This window comes from Eublepharis macularius, chromosome 18 (assembly GCF_028583425.1).
Source record: "Eublepharis macularius isolate TG4126 chromosome 18, MPM_Emac_v1.0, whole genome shotgun sequence".
NCBI lineage: Eukaryota > Metazoa > Chordata > Lepidosauria > Squamata > Eublepharidae > Eublepharis > Eublepharis macularius.
The window spans coordinates 15,482,935-15,499,241 of record NC_072807.1 but is presented as its reverse complement, the minus strand read 5'-3'; the positions used below and the strand labels follow the sequence as shown (position 1 = coordinate 15,499,241).

At 48.3% G+C, this 16,307-nt stretch overlaps 2 protein-coding genes across 2 annotated transcripts in view; one reads left to right on the top strand and one right to left on the bottom strand.

The window, feature by feature from the left end:
• MAP2K1 (mitogen-activated protein kinase kinase 1) overlaps nt 1-10,385 on the top strand; it is a 41,574-nt gene extending 31,189 nt beyond the window's left edge. The window contains exons 6-11 of the mRNA XM_055002793.1: nt 4,023-4,147; nt 5,288-5,495; nt 6,451-6,515; nt 8,698-8,759; nt 9,043-9,088; nt 9,361-10,385. Coding sequence (XP_054858768.1) covers nt 4,023-4,147; nt 5,288-5,495; nt 6,451-6,515; nt 8,698-8,759; nt 9,043-9,088; nt 9,361-9,468 — 614 coding nt within the window. The 3' untranslated portion in view covers nt 9,469-10,385. The remainder of the gene's footprint in view (nt 1-4,022; nt 4,148-5,287; nt 5,496-6,450; nt 6,516-8,697; nt 8,760-9,042; nt 9,089-9,360) is intronic.
• Nucleotides 10,320-15,102, bottom strand: SNAPC5 (small nuclear RNA activating complex polypeptide 5). Its single transcript, XM_055002794.1, has 3 exons — nt 14,986-15,102; nt 12,252-12,341; nt 10,320-11,921 (listed from the first exon to the last, which is right to left on the bottom strand). The coding sequence occupies exons 1-3, from the start codon at nt 15,073-15,075 to the stop codon at nt 11,820-11,822; spliced, it is 282 nt and encodes a 93-aa protein (XP_054858769.1). The 5' UTR covers nt 15,076-15,102; the 3' UTR covers nt 10,320-11,819.
• Between the last annotated feature and the right edge of the window lie 1,205 nt (nt 15,103-16,307).

The following is a 16,307-nucleotide window of genomic DNA, read 5'->3' as shown; positions in this document are numbered from 1 at the left end:
GGAAGCAGTTATCCTGGGTTGAGCAGTCCGACTCCCGACACCCTGGACTTGTCACAGCCCCCTTACCTGAGGGGCGACGGCACCCCGACGGCAGGGTCAGGGCGCCCGGAGGACCCAGGGAAGGCAACACAGCTCCAGCCAGCAGCAAGTGCGGGGAGGGGGGGGAGAGCCAGTGGGGGAGGCCAGCCAGGGAAGCACACCCACGCCCAGCCCCAATGAGCAGGCAGCACAGACACCTACCGGGGCAGCACCTCGTGAGCAGAGGCAGAGACGGCCAAGGTGCATCACCTGGAAAGGCCCACCCTGCGAGAGAAGATGGAATGGCAGGGAGGACCGGGAATGAGGGGAGGAACACCTGGGAGCCTCCCCAGTCGGGCGATGCCCAGCCCCACCCTGCAGGGAAAGGCAGAAGGGCCAGGAGAGGCCGGAATGGGAACACCTGAGGGTATACCCAGCTGGCGCACATCAGGCACTGAGGCTGAGGGAAGCTCTATAAAAGCAGGCTCAGCCAAGAGCTCGTGGTGGGTTGTGGAGGAGTTTAGGAGAGAGAGGGAGAGAATGAGAAAGCAGCGGAGAGGAGGTGGAGGAAGGAAGATGAAGAGCAAGAGCAAGTCCGGAGGAGGGAAGGGGCCAGCTGTCATGGAAGGCAGCCGGGACTCTGTCAGGTCGAGCGGGCCTGCGAGAGGATTGAGAGGGTGCGAGGGGTGAGGTATACCCCTCCTCCTTCCACAGAGCGGGAGCCTGCATAATCCCTGCTGATACCCCTGGTCCAAAGTCAGGCAGGCCGGCGTCTCACCGGGCGACGCCCAAGGCAGAACCTGACAGCAGTTGCTGAATATTTCATGCAGAAAAGACTAAGATGCAAAGGCTAAGATGGTCAAGGATAAAAAGATGTGGCCTTTTATCCTCCTGCGTGCCTTAACACAGCCGAGGCAAATGGGAGAGTGCCGCTCGATGCCTCCTGGAAATTCTGGGGGGGGGGGGGATCTACACTTGCTGCTTACCAGGCGGAGATGCTTGGGCAAACCTCTCCGTCTCCCTTGCCGCATGAGCCATCTCTCCCCCTGTGCCAGCTCCCTCTCCGCACATGGTTGCTGACCTGGAGGATCCCCATATGATTAAGAAGAATGGGCAGCTTAAAACTTCCAGGCCAGAAGAGTAGAGTAAGGAAGGAAGGAAAAAAGAGAGGGCAAGCTGGAGCAGCGCCAGGGCCCCTTGCAGATTTCAGACTCCCGGTAGAGCATGCGGTTGGCATTAGGCTGACCTGGTCTGCCCTCCTCGAAGCACCCAGCCCATTCCTAGAGTTTATGCTGCAGCCTGGCAGCTTATTGCTTCGCTCCCCCCCCCTCCCGTCCCCTTCCTTATGCACAGTGTGGTTTGCTGGTCACTGCTGTCCTTTTGGGGGGAGGAGGAGGGGTAAATTTCCCCTTGTTTTTCAGACTCCTGCAACAAGCAAACAACAGTGTGTGTGTGGGGAGGGGGGGAAACCAAGGCTGTTCAAAAGCTGAGCCACAGCAAAAACTTGGCACTGAAAAGCCTCTAAACCTTAGCCCTAAGCTGCACATGCTGCACTTAGGCATGTTGCATTTAGGCATAATCAAAACCAAAGGTACCCACGTTAAACTTACTAACATCAATAAATATGTCATATACTGCAACCCATATACAAGACCACACAGTAGTACAAGGTTAATGTATAAACTCTACAGTTTTAATGAACAATTATTTCAACCCCTACTCACTGACGGAAAAACATTCATATCAGTGCTAACAGGAATACTATACCAATGAATAAAGTGCAAGGTGTCCAAAGTGCTATTCATATATTGCACATAAGAATTAAAGTGCAAATGCAACAGGAGCACCATATACACAAGTCCTCTTAATAATTATAGGTTCCAAAGCACCACATATCCGATTTGTAGGAGAATTTCTCAATGAAAATTTTCTTCCAAATGGCTGTAATTCGTCAAAACACTGAGTCCTTTTGAGTTCAATGCGTTGAATAATATTTCTTCTTGAATATGAGTAATGAATCCTTCCGTCTGTGAGTAGGGGTTGAAATAATTGTTCATTAAAATTGTAGAGTTTATACATTAACCTTGCACTACTGTGTGGTCTTGTATATTGGTTGCAGTATATGACATATTTATTGATGCTAGTAAGTTTAACGTGGGTGTCTTTGGTTTTGATTGTATTCAGTACCATGTTTCTATTTGATTAGCATTTAGGCATAAGGCATAGACTCTCCGGTGTATCCCTGATTTGCCTAATTGCTGCAAGTGCAAGGCACACCTGGACGAATCATGCACCTGCATCTGGGACCCTCTGCAGATGTTGGTTGAAATGCACAAACCAGATGGGGGTGGGCACGTGAGGACAGGCAGAGTGTGCTGGCCTGAGTCCAACACACAAGGAGCTGATGCGTCTGCACAGAGCTCAGGACAAGCCCTCCTGCAGATGTGTTTCCAAACGAGAAGCGGCACTTGCTGGAATCTCCCTCCTCGGCTTTGTGGTCTGTATCGGAAGGACCAAAACAAGGAGACACTGGGTGGGACTCAGCATATCTGGAGTCCCCTTTCATGTTGCATCAACAGAGAGGGCTCTGAAAAGTGGAAAGAAGTGCGAGCCGCTTCCCTGCACAAAGAACATTCTGAATCCACCAACAGAACTTGTCGGGGGACAGCTTCTCTCGGTTCCTTGACCTCAGTGAACCTTTTTCCTACTCATTGGCTGCTTACCTAATAAGGCTGAGCACGTCGATAATGGCTGGAGAAGAGTTCTGTTCTGCAGAGTGGTATCTGATGCCTGCAGCTCAAAAGCTGGGAAGAATTGCTCCTGGTGCTTGAGCATTCACAAAGAGTCCGTTTCCAGTTGCCTAGTTACCGGTGGCCTTCATTTAAGAAAGCAGCGCTGCTGCACATATTGGCTCATCGTCGCTTGTCAGACAACCATGTTTTCTCCATTGAGTCTTTGCAATGATGTGGGGGGGGGGGGAACTCTGTTGTACACCTTCCATTCACTTAGCTCCGGTGACCAAATCCAGAGAACACTGGAAGTTGCCTTCTACCAAGTCAGAAAGTGCGGCAGTTCTTTTTAATTCCTGTACTTCTAGTAGAAGAGGATTTGGGGGGCGGGGGGAGATCTGTAGGGGCAATGTCATGTCTTGGGCCTAGTGTGTTTTGGCAGGGGTTTGTCCGTCAGACAAAGTTTGAACCTCCCTTACCTGTTCAGGGAGGTTTATCCAGTTAGCGAACTCTGCCACTGCTTTGCAGTTAAAACGCAATCTGCTTAAAGCCAATAAACGCAGAAGACAAAACTTCATCACTTGGGAATGCTAACGCTGTGGACAGTTAAGAATCTTTCCATCTTTATTGTATGTTAAATTGTTACTTGAATCATTCACTTGTTCTGTAGGATTACCCAAAGGAAAAGCATACGTTGAAAGGAGGTCAGGAAAGCCCCCCCTCTCCTGGCTTTCCGCGAACGATGCAAAACCGAATTATTCGAAAAGGCTTTTTACTCAGATAGGAGGGAAGAATTGTAGGGAGGGGGGTCGCAGATACTTCGCTAATGAGTTAGGGACCCCAGACTTCACCACCATGTTGCCTTGCGTATTATTTGTTGCTTTGAATATGTATTCCTACATACTACCTGTGCTTCATGTTGTCTCATGTCAGTTTTAAAATTGCTTATGTTCTGTTTCAGCATTTCTTCAACTCTGTATTGGATTCTTGCCAATGTTATGTCTTTGCAAACTTGTGTTTATTTACCCTATGGCATTGTTTATGAAATTGTCCTTGATACTGATTGTACTAATCTTACCCTGTGTAATCTGCCTTGAGTCTCAGTGAGAAAGGCAGACTATAAATGACATAAGTTTTTTTAAAAAATACACTGAGAAGCAAAAAGGAAGCCCTTTATATTAGCTGGATGTGTGTGCGCGCGCGCAGGCTGGAGGGCCCTCTCTCCAAATTTTCACCTCTAACTTTGTCTCTGCCACCCCCTTGCTTTTCCCCTAGACGTTAAGCCGTCCAACATTTTGGTAAACTCCCGAGGGGAGATCAAGCTTTGTGATTTCGGTGTCAGTGGGCAACTGATCGATTCGATGGCAAACTCCTTTGTGGGCACCAGATCATACATGTCTGTAAGTAGGGAGGAGAAATTTTCCCATGTATATTGTTGTGATAACCCAACTTGGATGATGTTGCAAAATACTCTCCACAGAATACTCCTCTGCAGAGGAATTTGCAAACCCTCATATTGACTTTTCCTATCTGACAAGCGTTATGTGTATTTGTGCCATTTCTCAATTGTCACTTGGGTTTACCTGTAGGTTGCTTGCAGCTTGTGTAGGAAACGTATATTTGGCGAGCCCTTAGAATGTTTTGACAAATACTGGTAGAATTAAACTTTGCTAGAAATCTGTGCTCTGTGAACTTAATGTGAGGTTGGGAGTTGAGAGAACCGGGGAAGTCAAAACTCTTCTCCTCTACCCAGGGCTTTTTTTCTGGGAAAAGAGGTGGTGGAACTCAGTGGGTTGCCAGCACAGGGGGCAACTCTTGGTGGGAGCTGGTGCCCCTGGTACCACATGTGTGTGCACAAAGCATGTGCACACTCTCTGGACCACACAATGATGTCACTTTGGGTCAGCAGGAACAAGGGGAGGGGGAGTTTTTTAAAGTTTCAATTGCCCTCAGAGAAAACGGTCACATGGCTGGTGGCCCCACCCCCTGATCTCCAGACAGAGGGGAGTTTAGATTGCCCACCAGGCTGCAGAGATCAGAGGCGGGGCCACCAGCCATGTGACCGTTTTCAAGAGGTGCCGGAACTCCGTTCCACCGCGTTCCAGCTGAAAAAAAGTCCTGCCTCTACCTATGATAATGCATGTCCAGCTCTTGTTTCAGCAGCAGCTAGTAAAGGTAGCACATGTCCAAGCTCAAGAGACTGAGAATTTCCTGGGGCACAGAATTTAAACAGCTGACCTGCCTGGGGCTGAAAGATGGGAGTTCTAGGAATTACATGAAAGTTGGCTCTTCCCTGTAGTGTTTATGCAGTCATTAATAGCTCCACATCCCTGAAGGTTTCCCCATCTCCCAGTTTCCCAATCATTAGTCATGACAAAATAAATAAATAAGGAAGCAACCTACAGGTGAACAAACACCTTCCAGGGATGAGATTTCCCTCACTGCTTCATGAGCCAGGATAGGGCTGAAAGGGAGTTTCTCATCCATCCAGCACTTTTCAGCCACCTGTATTTTAGATGGCATTTGTTTTGTACATGCAGCCCGAAAGACTACAAGGGACTCACTATTCAGTACAGTCGGATATCTGGAGCATGGGGCTCTCACTGGTGGAAATGGCCATCGGCAGGTACCCAATTCCTCCGCCCGACTCGAAGGAACTGGAGCTCATGTTTGGCTGCCCTATCGGGGGCGACTCTCCTGTCTCGGAGACATCACCCAGGCAGAGGACACCGGGCCGGCCAATGAGTGGTAAGAATACTGAGTTCAGGGGCTGGGAACGCAAGGTGGGTCAAACATCGGGTTGTAGAGGGGGGGGGGGCAATGCAGATGTAAGCCAGCTGTTTGTTTGTTTGTTAAGAAACGCATGTGAAACAATGGAAAAGTTAGAGAATCTCAAATCAGAGTGTAGAAAAAGTCTAGATTACAGCAAGGATTCATGACGACACAGCAGCAATAGAGAGCTTTTCAGTTTCCTCTGCTTGCCTTCTGTGTCCCCGAGATTCCATTGCCTCATCTTTCATTCGTTACTGGTCTTTTGCACTCCATGTCCTGGGGTATAGTGTTGAGCCATGCCCAGTCCCATATGGAAGTTCATGTTCTATAAGTCCCACAGCTCCATCTCGGAGCCATCAGTCTTCATGGGAAACAGTTCTCCCCTAGATGGTGGCTCTTGGTGGAAGATGTTGGAAAGGGCCCTAATCTGCCAATGAACTCCTGAAGCAACAGATGCTGTGGGGGGCAGTAGACACACATTTCTAAAGAAGAGCAGCTGAGATGTGTTTAAAAAGCAGCCATTTGTATGACCAGAAAGAACAACTTTGGGAGGAATGAATACCACTTGCGTTGTTATGAAGCTCTCTAGCCCAACAGGGTGAGCGTGACAAAGGAAAGCCTAAACTAGTATCCTTCTGCCACAGGGGTTCTTTTTGGCTACTGGAGGAACCTCTTTCCCAATCCCTCTTCCTGTTTTCCTCTCTGCTAACATGGGCAGCCATGTAGTTGGTTCCTGTCAAACAGCCTAGCAAGCATTTTATTTTTTAAAAGCAGTAACAAATTGCAAAAGCTCCTTGATTTCACAACGGGGTCTTAATAAGGGTACATAAATACCAGCCTTAAGAGGGTTCATGGGGGAAACGATAAAACTTACTGGGAGGTGGCAAGCAAACCTGGGTCGTCTACTTGATTTCCAACTCTGACTTTTCAGCCTACAGCTCCGACAGCAGACCACCAATGGCCATCTTCGAACTCCTAGACTACATTGTCAATGAGGTAAGCGTGCCAGGCTCTCTCTGTGTTGTGTCCCCTGGCTTTTGGAAAGAGGGCTCTGCAAGTGCTTGGGAGATACACTGTAGGAGTGCAAGCAGATTCAGAAGGGAAGGTGGCATGGTATAGTCTGATCTCATTAGATCTGAGAAGCTAAGCAGGGTCGGTACTTGGATGGGAGACCACCAGGGAAGACTCAGCAGAAGAAGGTGATGGCAGGCCGCCTTTTGCTTCACACATGCCTTGAAGGCTCCTTGCTGGGGTCGCCATAAATCAGTTGTGAATTGATGGCACATATGCGAGAGCCAGTTTGGTGTAGCGGTTAAGAGCAGCAGGACTCTAATCTGGAGAACCAGGTTTGATTCCCCACTCCTCCACTTGAAGCCAGCTGGGTGACCTTGAGTCAGTCACAGCTCTCTCAGCCCCAACCACCTCACAGGGTGATGGTTGTTGAGGGGGATAATAATATACTTTGTGAACCACTCTGAGTGGACATTAAGATGTTGTGAAGGGCAGTATATAAATCACATGTTATTATTATTATAAGGTTCACACTTTCATAATCCCCAAAGCAGGAAATTTCAACTAAATGTGCAAATTCTCCCTAATAGTTGCAGAGCGCGGTGTGAAGCTCTGTACGTAATCAAGCTGTACTAATAATTCAGATGAGTGAGTCTGGTGGCATATTGTCTGGGAGGTCCCCTTTCTCCACAGACTTTCTAGACAATTCCTTCTGGTCCCATATATGACAACCACGTAGAGCTTTCTTGACCTGTTCCATCGTGTTTGTCTTTGATTCTTCAAGTGTGGTGGTCTCCCACTTCCTACCTCAGAGGACAAGAAAGGCACTCTGTCCTTTTTGTCTACAACACGTGTACCTTTAAAGGTTGTTCCTTTGAGCCACTGGAAGAGCCCAGAGCATCTGGCAAGCTGGAGCAAAGGGTGGGCTACAAGCCAAATAACTTTGCTTCTCTGGGGCATTGTGGTTTCGGGACACCCCCACCCCCAAACTGCACACAGCTAGCAGGCTGAAAGTAGCTCTCACCTGCCTTTAACAATGGGGAAAACACTCTTTTGTGAAGATCAGTGTGTTATTGCCCTTTCTGGAATCCCTCATTACCTGTGGTTGTACACACACGCTCACCTTCCGTCTTTTAATTGTTCCACTCATGAGTCACAATTGCATTTTGAAAATGTGCTATATAAAATAAAAGGAGGGGGCAGCATTTCAAACTCCTGTCCTTGACCTGTGGCATTGTCACACGGCCAGCATGAATGCTAAAGACCGAAGATCTGGGCTTCAAATCTTGAAACGCAATGGATGTTGTTTCACTGAAAAAAAATTAAAGGCTCTCACCTAGCCCCTTCTTGGGAGTAACTGCGGCAACTACATCTTGCAGCACCACACATGGCACACATTTCAGCTGTGTAGCATACCTGAGTGGGATGGGACGGCTTGAATGGCAGAGGGTCTACTTTGGTGCAGGCAGCTGGCTCTCTCTGTTGCCCCTTGCAGTCTCTGACTTTCAACAGAGGTTCTACAGAAAAGAATCTGGGGAATTTTCAGTTTCGAAAATAAAAGGCAGCTGGGAGGGGAGATAGAAGTTTATGAAATTAGGTATGAGATAAAGCAGACTGCCTTTTTGTCCCTCTCCCATGTGGTGCACCCAATAAAGTTCATGAGAGAGAGAGATTCCAAAGGGGAAAAAAAGAAGTACTTCTTTACCCAGTGAGTATCTGAATAGTGGAATTCATTGCCTGTGATGTAGTGATGGCCGTGAAAATAGATCGGGCAGATTGATGGAGAAGAGGTCCCAGGGAACCTCTACATACAGAGGCAGAAAGTCTTGGAGGGCCAATGCTAAGAGGAAATACTGGGGGAAGGCCATGGCTTCGGTGCCGTTTGGCCGTCCAGGGTAACTGCTTGGCCACTGCTGTGAAACAGGATGCTGGGGGAGATGGACCCTGGCCTGATTCAGCAAGGCTCTTTTTATGTTCTTACCAAGTCACGTACGTGACTCCGTTGGATCTCTCTCCACATTGAAGTTCCCAAGCAGGTATGGAAAACCCCATCCCTGAATTATATCACTTGTCTTTCTACTGTCAAGTTTTAGAAGAGTGAAAACGGAAAGCCTTGGAGGCCACATCGTTTGCCACACTGATTTCTATTTGGTTTCGTGGTTTTCAGCCGCCTCCAAAGCTTCCCAGTGGAGTCTTCAGTCCGGAATTCCAGGATTTTGTGAACAAATGGTGAGTTCCGTTGTTGGACTGAGTTAAATCTTTGGAAGAGCCTGTCTTTGGTGCCTGGCTGAGGGGGAAAAAACCCATTTGGCACACCTTGCTCACACCATCCAGCAGCAAGTATCTCCTGCACAAACCCCACTGCAGATAGACAGGAGCTGGGCAAGGGCTGCCTTGTCCAGGGGAAGGCAGGCTTTGGGATACCTGCCTGGGCCCTAACACATTCGTTTCCAGAAGGCATAACCCGATACAGCAACAGAAACTTGACCCTTTTCCTCCCTCCTCCTCCTAGCTTGATCAAAAACCCAGCGGAGAGAGCGGATCTAAAACAGCTCATGGTAAGTGGGAACTTGCTCCGTTGGTTCAGTGTCCCGATCTTCCCCGAGTTGGTCTTTGGTTCAGCAGAAAGGACTAAGAGAAATCCTCTCATGGCCCTGGGGAGGGCTGGAAGCTGGGGGGGGGGGTCCCTTTGGCCTCATCCATTGGAGGCGAATGCTCTTGTTGCCCCACTTCAGTCCCTGCTGTGGCCTTGATTGCTTGCCTCTGGCTAAGAACTGGTACCGGTTTCTGACTTTTTAAAAAAAAACGTGGTTCCTTTTGCTTCTTCCAGGTCCACACGTTTATTAAGAGATCAGAGGCAGAAGAAGTGGACTTTGCAGGCTGGCTGTGTTCCACCATTGGCCTGAACCAGCCGAGTACCCCGACCCACGTTGGCTGAGTTTCTTCAGCCTCAGGTTCTATCGGGAGGAACCCACCGAGTGCTGCTCTGCACCCTTCATTCCACACAGGACTGGATGGGGACCCGTCGAAACGAATGGGAGCAATGCTTGGCAATCTTTTTCATCCCCCCCCCCCACTTGTCCAAACAATGCTGTTTTGATCCCGTTTCGCAAAGCTAATAACGCGTGTGCTCCCCTCCCTTCACTCCCCCCCACCCCAACCGATGAATGATCTCTCTACAGCGCATGTGCCAAATTCTTTTCCAACTCAACCTCTTTCTCTTTGTGGGTCTGAATCAACAGCTGTTTGGTTTATCGCCTCTTGTTAACTGCCCAGACATGTGATGCTTTAAAAGTTAGCAAGACGCAGGTTTGGAGCGGAGGTCGGCTATCCGTTCCAAGTTGGAGAGATTCTACCAGAGTCCCTGCCGGGGTGTGTTGATTTTGAGCCTTTCGTAACTTGGTGGTACTTTCCACACCTGCTTTGCCACTTTTCCCGTGCAAAACGGTCTGGCCTCTCCTTTCGCTTCGGTCCTTGCCTCTCCCAGCCTGAGGCTTCAGTTTGCTCAAAGAGCTCTTACTGGGTATAAGCAGGGCCTGCCCCCTTTCCCCTCGCCCCAAGGCGTTGGCATTATTTTTCCTATTTATTTCTAAATGTCTTGTTGGATGTTTCCGGATTGCTTAGTGATGTACATCTCTCTTCTGATTAATTTGGTGTTTTGTGTTTTGAGACTGGGTCGCGGGAGAAACGGCCCCTGACAGAATCCAAGATTAAGACGCGCATCAGAGTGGCTTTCCTTCGCGCTGAGAATCAACGACTGTGCACACTTTTGTGTTTTGAAAATCCTTTTGATCATTTTATTCTTTCAGATGTTGAACATTTTCATCTTACACTAATAAATATATTATGAGGTTACTTCAGGGACTGGGGTTTTGTTTTGAAAGTTAATATTAATTGCTGTTGGATAGTACTCGGAGATTCCAGGCCTCTGCCCCCAAAGTCTCTCTCTCAGCCTCCTGGCTCTCTGCATAGTCTCTCCCCCTGCATGTGCTACAGGTACTATTTCATGGCTAGCACCAGAGAAAGCAGTAAGAGCTACCTACCAGCTGGCTGTTCAAGTACCTCAGGATGGCCTCACACATCAGACCAGCCCCCCCACCCCCAAACACACACACACTCACTCTGATGTTTCTCATAAACCTGAGCTGTGAATTTCATCACACTGCAAGCTAGTGCAGTCCTCAGCACTGTAAAACAGAACCCTGGCTCCTTAGCAGAACCGCAAGCCCAATTCCTCAACGCTGACAGGCCTACCTCTCTTCTGTTCTACTCTAAACTTGTTCACGATCTTGCTTGCAACTGGTGGAAAGGGAAGGAAGGAAAGGAAATGAGAGAAGAGAGGCACGGAAGGAAAAGAGACAGGCGAACAACCTCCGTGTTCCTGTAGCACGGCTACTACAGGGGCAAGAACAAGTTGAATATGCCCCCCTCCCAAAAAGTGCTCACAGGCTCCCTTCCAAGTTCCAGAAGAGACAGAGACGCTCATGCCAACAAAGCTCATCCTCGGTGAAATGACAAAAAAAATACTTGTCACACATCCCCATTCACAGCAAGAAGCACCTCATGGAGAAAACCGAAAATCTCCAATTTGCAGCACGTATACTCACCCCCACACTCAAGCTCACATCAGTAGAAAGAAGTAGCATTTTCATATATTTCATTCCCACCACCCCAGCAGTGAAGAATCCAGGGGGTTCAGCCATTGCTCACCAGCACACACAGATGATTTCTTAAATGTTTCAAGTTCTATACTATGAGCCATTGATGGTTAGGATGTAGGGGTCTTGTTCTGTACTAGCATTGGTTCCTTGTGGGGGGGGGGGGAGGTGAATGCACCCAAGGACCCCAGGCAAATAGCTCTGAATGGAGGGTGCTCTAATGGGGTGGAGAGTGCTGATGGCACAGTATTCAGGCCTTCCAAGCCACTCCATTTTGCCAGCAGTAAATGCCTGCAAGGACAGGCTGTTATTGCTTTGTGAGTTGCACGGTGGGATTCCCAAATGCTACTTGGCTCTAACTGTTTTGCTTTAAAAAAAAAGAAGAGAGAATCATGCTACATTATTATACATTCTCCCAAGAACCCCCTCCCACCACACCACTGTTCCACTCCCTCCTCCCCTCTATTTTATCAGTGCCTCTGGAAACTTTTAGGATACCCAGCGGCAGCTGTGGGGCACCGTTGAGTTTCTGTAGCACCAAGCAAAGTCAGATGAAACCGTGTGCTCAGATGGTGAGCAGGGAGGCTCCTGAGTCTGGGATAAAGAGCAGTCCATCTGCAGTCCATTCGCTTTAAGAGTCCGATTCTTCCTCCTCCTCTTCCTCCTCCTCTTCTCCCCTGACATGCATTTGCAGCTGTAGTTTAGTTTGATTAATAGCTGTTTCGTTGTCCATCTGTCCACGAGTACACAGAATAAAAATCTTGTTAAAGTAGAACAAAGAACACGAGGAAGCACCAGATAACGCAAGCCTTTACAAATGCATTTCAGGTAACACCAAATGCCTTTGGGCCTTGCTGTAACTCTTAAGAACGTAACAGATACTCCTGGGCCACTCACTTGCTCGTCCAGCCTACACCATAGCGTGAGAGACAACAACTGATCTTTCACACACAGGCAAATCAACACCACAAAAGTGATGAGTTAGCAAAGGAGATCATTCCCCAGCGTTTCATTGGAAACCGTGGCCAATGTCTGAAAGCTATGTTCCTCACAACAGACTTACGTTTTGATGCTCCTCCATTAGCGGTGCTGAAGATACTGTCACATTCCCTTCCCTGGCGCTGATCATAGATTGGAGGGCCAGTTCTTCCACCTGGGAACATTCAGCAACCATCAATTTCTAAACATGAACAAGTTATTTGTTTACTTTGTTTATTGCCCACCTTTCTCCCCATTGGACCCCCCTCCAAAGTCTTACAACCTAATTTTCCTCTATTTTATCCTCACAACAACCCTATGAGGTAGGTTAGGCTGAGTGTGTCACTGTCCCACGGTCATCCAACATGCTTTTACAGTGGAGACATGAATCCAAACATCAGTCTCCCAGATCCTAGTCTGACAGTAGTCTAACCACCCCACCACGCTGACTTATCCTACACACTGTCCATTAACTCTGTAGCATGATTATTTTTCAAAAACAAAAAAATTAGAGCATGGTGGCTTTAGGGAGTCACTACCCCTTAAAAGCAAAAATTTCTCTTTTTCTAGATAATTACCCAAATCCAAGAAACGTGTGGGGGCACCAAGTCAGTAGGAAGAAATTTATCATGAACCAGGAAAGCTTGGCACTAAACCCCAATTCCACCAAATAAAGCTTCATTTGGAAGTGAGTGCAAGCTCTTTTCAGCCTCCACGCTAACAGAGGCTTCAAAATCTCACTGGTGCCTCAAGCGGCAATAGGAACAGATCTGTTTTTATTGGACTAAGCAGAGATAAAAAAGAGCTTGGATTGAAATTTACCGGCAAAAAGAGACGAGGTAGCTTACGAAAGAAATACAAGATCTGGGTCCAATAACATCTCTAAGGTGCTACTGGACCCAAATCTTGCTCTTCTCCTACTGGCCAACACAGCCACCCACTTGAAACTATCATCAAGGGAAAAACAAACTTCCCAGAACTCAATTAATGAGGCAAAAATCCAGGGAAATTCCTTTGGAATGGATGGGAAAACTGCACATCGTGCATAAAGTGTTAAAATTATTGGCATATCAAAGGGGCTAGAAACTCTTCTGTTTTAAATGAAACTTGACATTGCAAGAATGCTAAATTCCACACCCAACACTAATCTCATGCTTGTGAACAGAGACTCAGAAACTGTAATTAAACTGGCCTGCAGGAGCCCCAAACAATGGGCAGCCAATATCTGAATAGCACCAGTCTGCACATGCCGCTAAGCTTTCATTCTAATCCCTTCCGGAAAGCGCATTCCGTGCCTATTTATAAGGCTGCCCCTTTATACAGGCGTCCGACTTGCTCTCTGCTTCATACCACAGCCTTAAAACCCCACAGACAGCTGAACTAATACTTGTAAAACCTTCTGGCATTTCAACAAACCCTACAGTTTGGCGTGAAGCTATTCGTCCCTTTATGGCTACAAGTGCTGAGGAAGCAGGCACATGTGCTACTTTGTCAATGGGAGAACACATTTCAAGTCAGACCCTCCTTTTCTTCATGTGGGTTCCCCCCAATTCCCCTGAAGTGGCATGTTCCCCGGAGCCTGGAAGGCCACCAACCTCCCCTCCACCTTTCAGGAAAGCAAGTTCCCTTCATCTTTCTGCCAAGAGTTCTGACACCCTTCTTGCAAGAGCAGGATGAATCTTTGTGCTGCCATTTCTTTGTCTAATTTATGACAAGTGCTTATCTGGGTTTTCCAGGAAGGCTATCATTTAATACTGAGATCTCTTGGCAGCTTTTGAGGGGCCTCTGGGAACTGAAGGAACGGAATACCAAGCTAAAAAGAGAGATGGGTGTATGTGTGTGTGTATGCAGGGCTTTTTTTCAGGGGGAACGCGGGGGAACAGAGTTCTGGAACCTCTTGAAAATGGTCACATGGCTGGTGGCCCCGCCCCCTGTTCTCCAGGCAGAGGGGAGTTGAGATTGCCCTCCCTGCTGCAGAAGGCAATCTCAACTCCCCTCTGTCTGGAGATCAGGGGGCGGGGCCACCAGCCATGTGACCATTTTCTCCGAGGGCAACCCACAAAGTTCCACCACCTCTTTTCCCAGAAAAAAAGCCCTGTGTGTATGTATGGTGGGTGGGGTTGAACACATGGAACAATTGTTCAGCCTAGAGGAAGTCACCTGTTTGCAGCCTCGAAATAAAGCAATCTATGTGTACAGAGGCAAACATCTGAGCTAAAGCGGGTAGGAGGTTAGGAAACGTGCAGCCTACTAGAAAGAAGACTAAGCCCCTGGATGGAGGGGGAGGAAACAGCTGGGAAACTCTCTGCCTCTTATTTGCAAAGTTTTTACATAGACATAAGAAGAGTCTTGCTAGATCAAGCCAAAGTCTATCAACACTAATGTCCTGTTTCTCAAAGTGGCCATCTGGAAATCCAAAGGAATCCCTCTCATTCATTTATTGACTTCATTTATGCCCCACCTTTCTGCCCAATGGGGACTCAAAGTGACTTTGTTCTCCTCTATTCCATTTATCCTCCCCGAGTTTGCGTAATCCATGGGCTTTCTTGGCCATCCGAGCCAGCCCCCGCCGTGTGACGGTGCGTTCCGCAAGCTGACGTGCCTTTCGCCTCAATGAGATCCAAACCTTGCCTAAGAGGGGAAATGCTCGCGCCCCGCCCTTCCTCCACGCACACGCTGCTCTAGAAAAAGCCCCCCCCCCTTTTACAGTCACGCGCACGCGCAGATAAGCATAACTCTAATTAGGCCCCACGCGTATGATCCGGGGCAGGCTCATTAGCATATGCAAATGAGACCCCGCCAGGTGCGCCCCCCCGGACCTTGAGGCGATTGAGCTGGTCGTGCAGCGCCGCCTTGATCCGCAGCAGCGTCTCCTCCTCCTTGCGCAGCTCCTGCAGGCGGCTCAGCATCCTCCCGCCGTCGCTCCCCCGCCTCGGCCGGCGCGAAGTGATGACGCCACCGCCAGGCGCCCGAACGCACCGGGCTGCCGGGAGGGACAGGCCGATGCCATATTCTGTGCGGGCGGAAGCAGAAACGCTCCATTTCCTAGGCGACGAAGCAAGGGCAAATAAGTGGAAAGGCCTAGAGCAGACCCTGAGAGCAGCCTGGCTTCCGGGAAGGTCTCCATCTTGGAGGGCGAGAAGCCCACGTGGCAGCGCCGGAAGCAAAGGGAGAACGTGGCCTGCTCCTTTGCGGGCGCGTGTTGCTGCTGTCCCTTGCAGTACAGGGTAATGGGGGGAAAGCCGGCCCTAGTGCCTTTTTCAGGGTCGTCATAATCAAGGTTTAAGAGGCCATCGGCCCCTGCTCAAACTCAGCTCCTTAGGAACAGCTGCCACGATCCCCTTTCTAAAGAATAGTAGAGGAGTTAGCCGTGTTAAGTCTGTAGTGGCAAAATCAAAGAGTCCAGTAGCACCTTTAAGACTAACCAACTGCTTTCAAGAATCACAGTTCTCTTTGTCAGATGCATGGAGGGCAAGAAGAAACTGGTCAGATATATAGGTGGAGAGGGGAGGGCGCTACAATAAAGTTGGTTAGTCTTAAAGGTGCTACTGGACTGTTTAAAGAACAGTAGAATGGTATCAAAACAAAGCAGGAAAGCCACCATACAAAATCTTGAACCAAGAGACAGAGGAAGTTGTCAATCTAGTAGGTTTAAGCTCTGTACTTTTGCTTTATAATTCAAATATATGGTCAGGGCTTCAAAAAATATAATTGAGAAAATGAAAAATAGAGCAGCACAAAAGGTGGGCAAAGCTTGAAGCGTTAGCATGGCAGAGCTGCTACTTGCCAAAGCCTTCTATAAGGATGAAGTGTATTTCATTTTGTAACAGCTGTTTTCCAAACCACTTGAAACTATGTATTTACAGGCCAGTAGATAACAATAAAACAGGAGGGCAGAGGGTCTTGCTCACCTAATTAAGTGTAGGCACTCAGTGGCCTGCATGACACTAGTTAGAAACCCCTTGTTGGATTACCTTGGGCAAATGAATCACTCCATCTAACCTACCTCGAAGGGTTGCTGTGAGGATAGAGAATGATGTAAGCTGCTCCAAGTCCTCACTGAGGGGAAAGATAAATGAAGCAACTAATTTGCCCCTACCCATCAACAACTGAGTACTATTTACTAGCAACCTCTACCCCA

Coding starts and splice junctions, on each gene's coding strand:
- SNAPC5 (XM_055002794.1), bottom strand. CDS start 15,075: ATGCTGAGCCGCCTGCAGGAGCTGCGCAAGGAGGAGGAGACGCTGCTG. Junction 12,342..14,985: donor ACCAGCTCAATCGCCTCAAG/GTCCGGGGGGGC, acceptor GAATGTTCCCAG/GTGGAAGAACTGGCCCTCCA. Junction 11,922..12,251: donor TAATGGAGGAGCATCAAAAC/GTAAGTCTGTTG, acceptor ACTCGTGGACAG/ATGGACAACGAAACAGCTAT.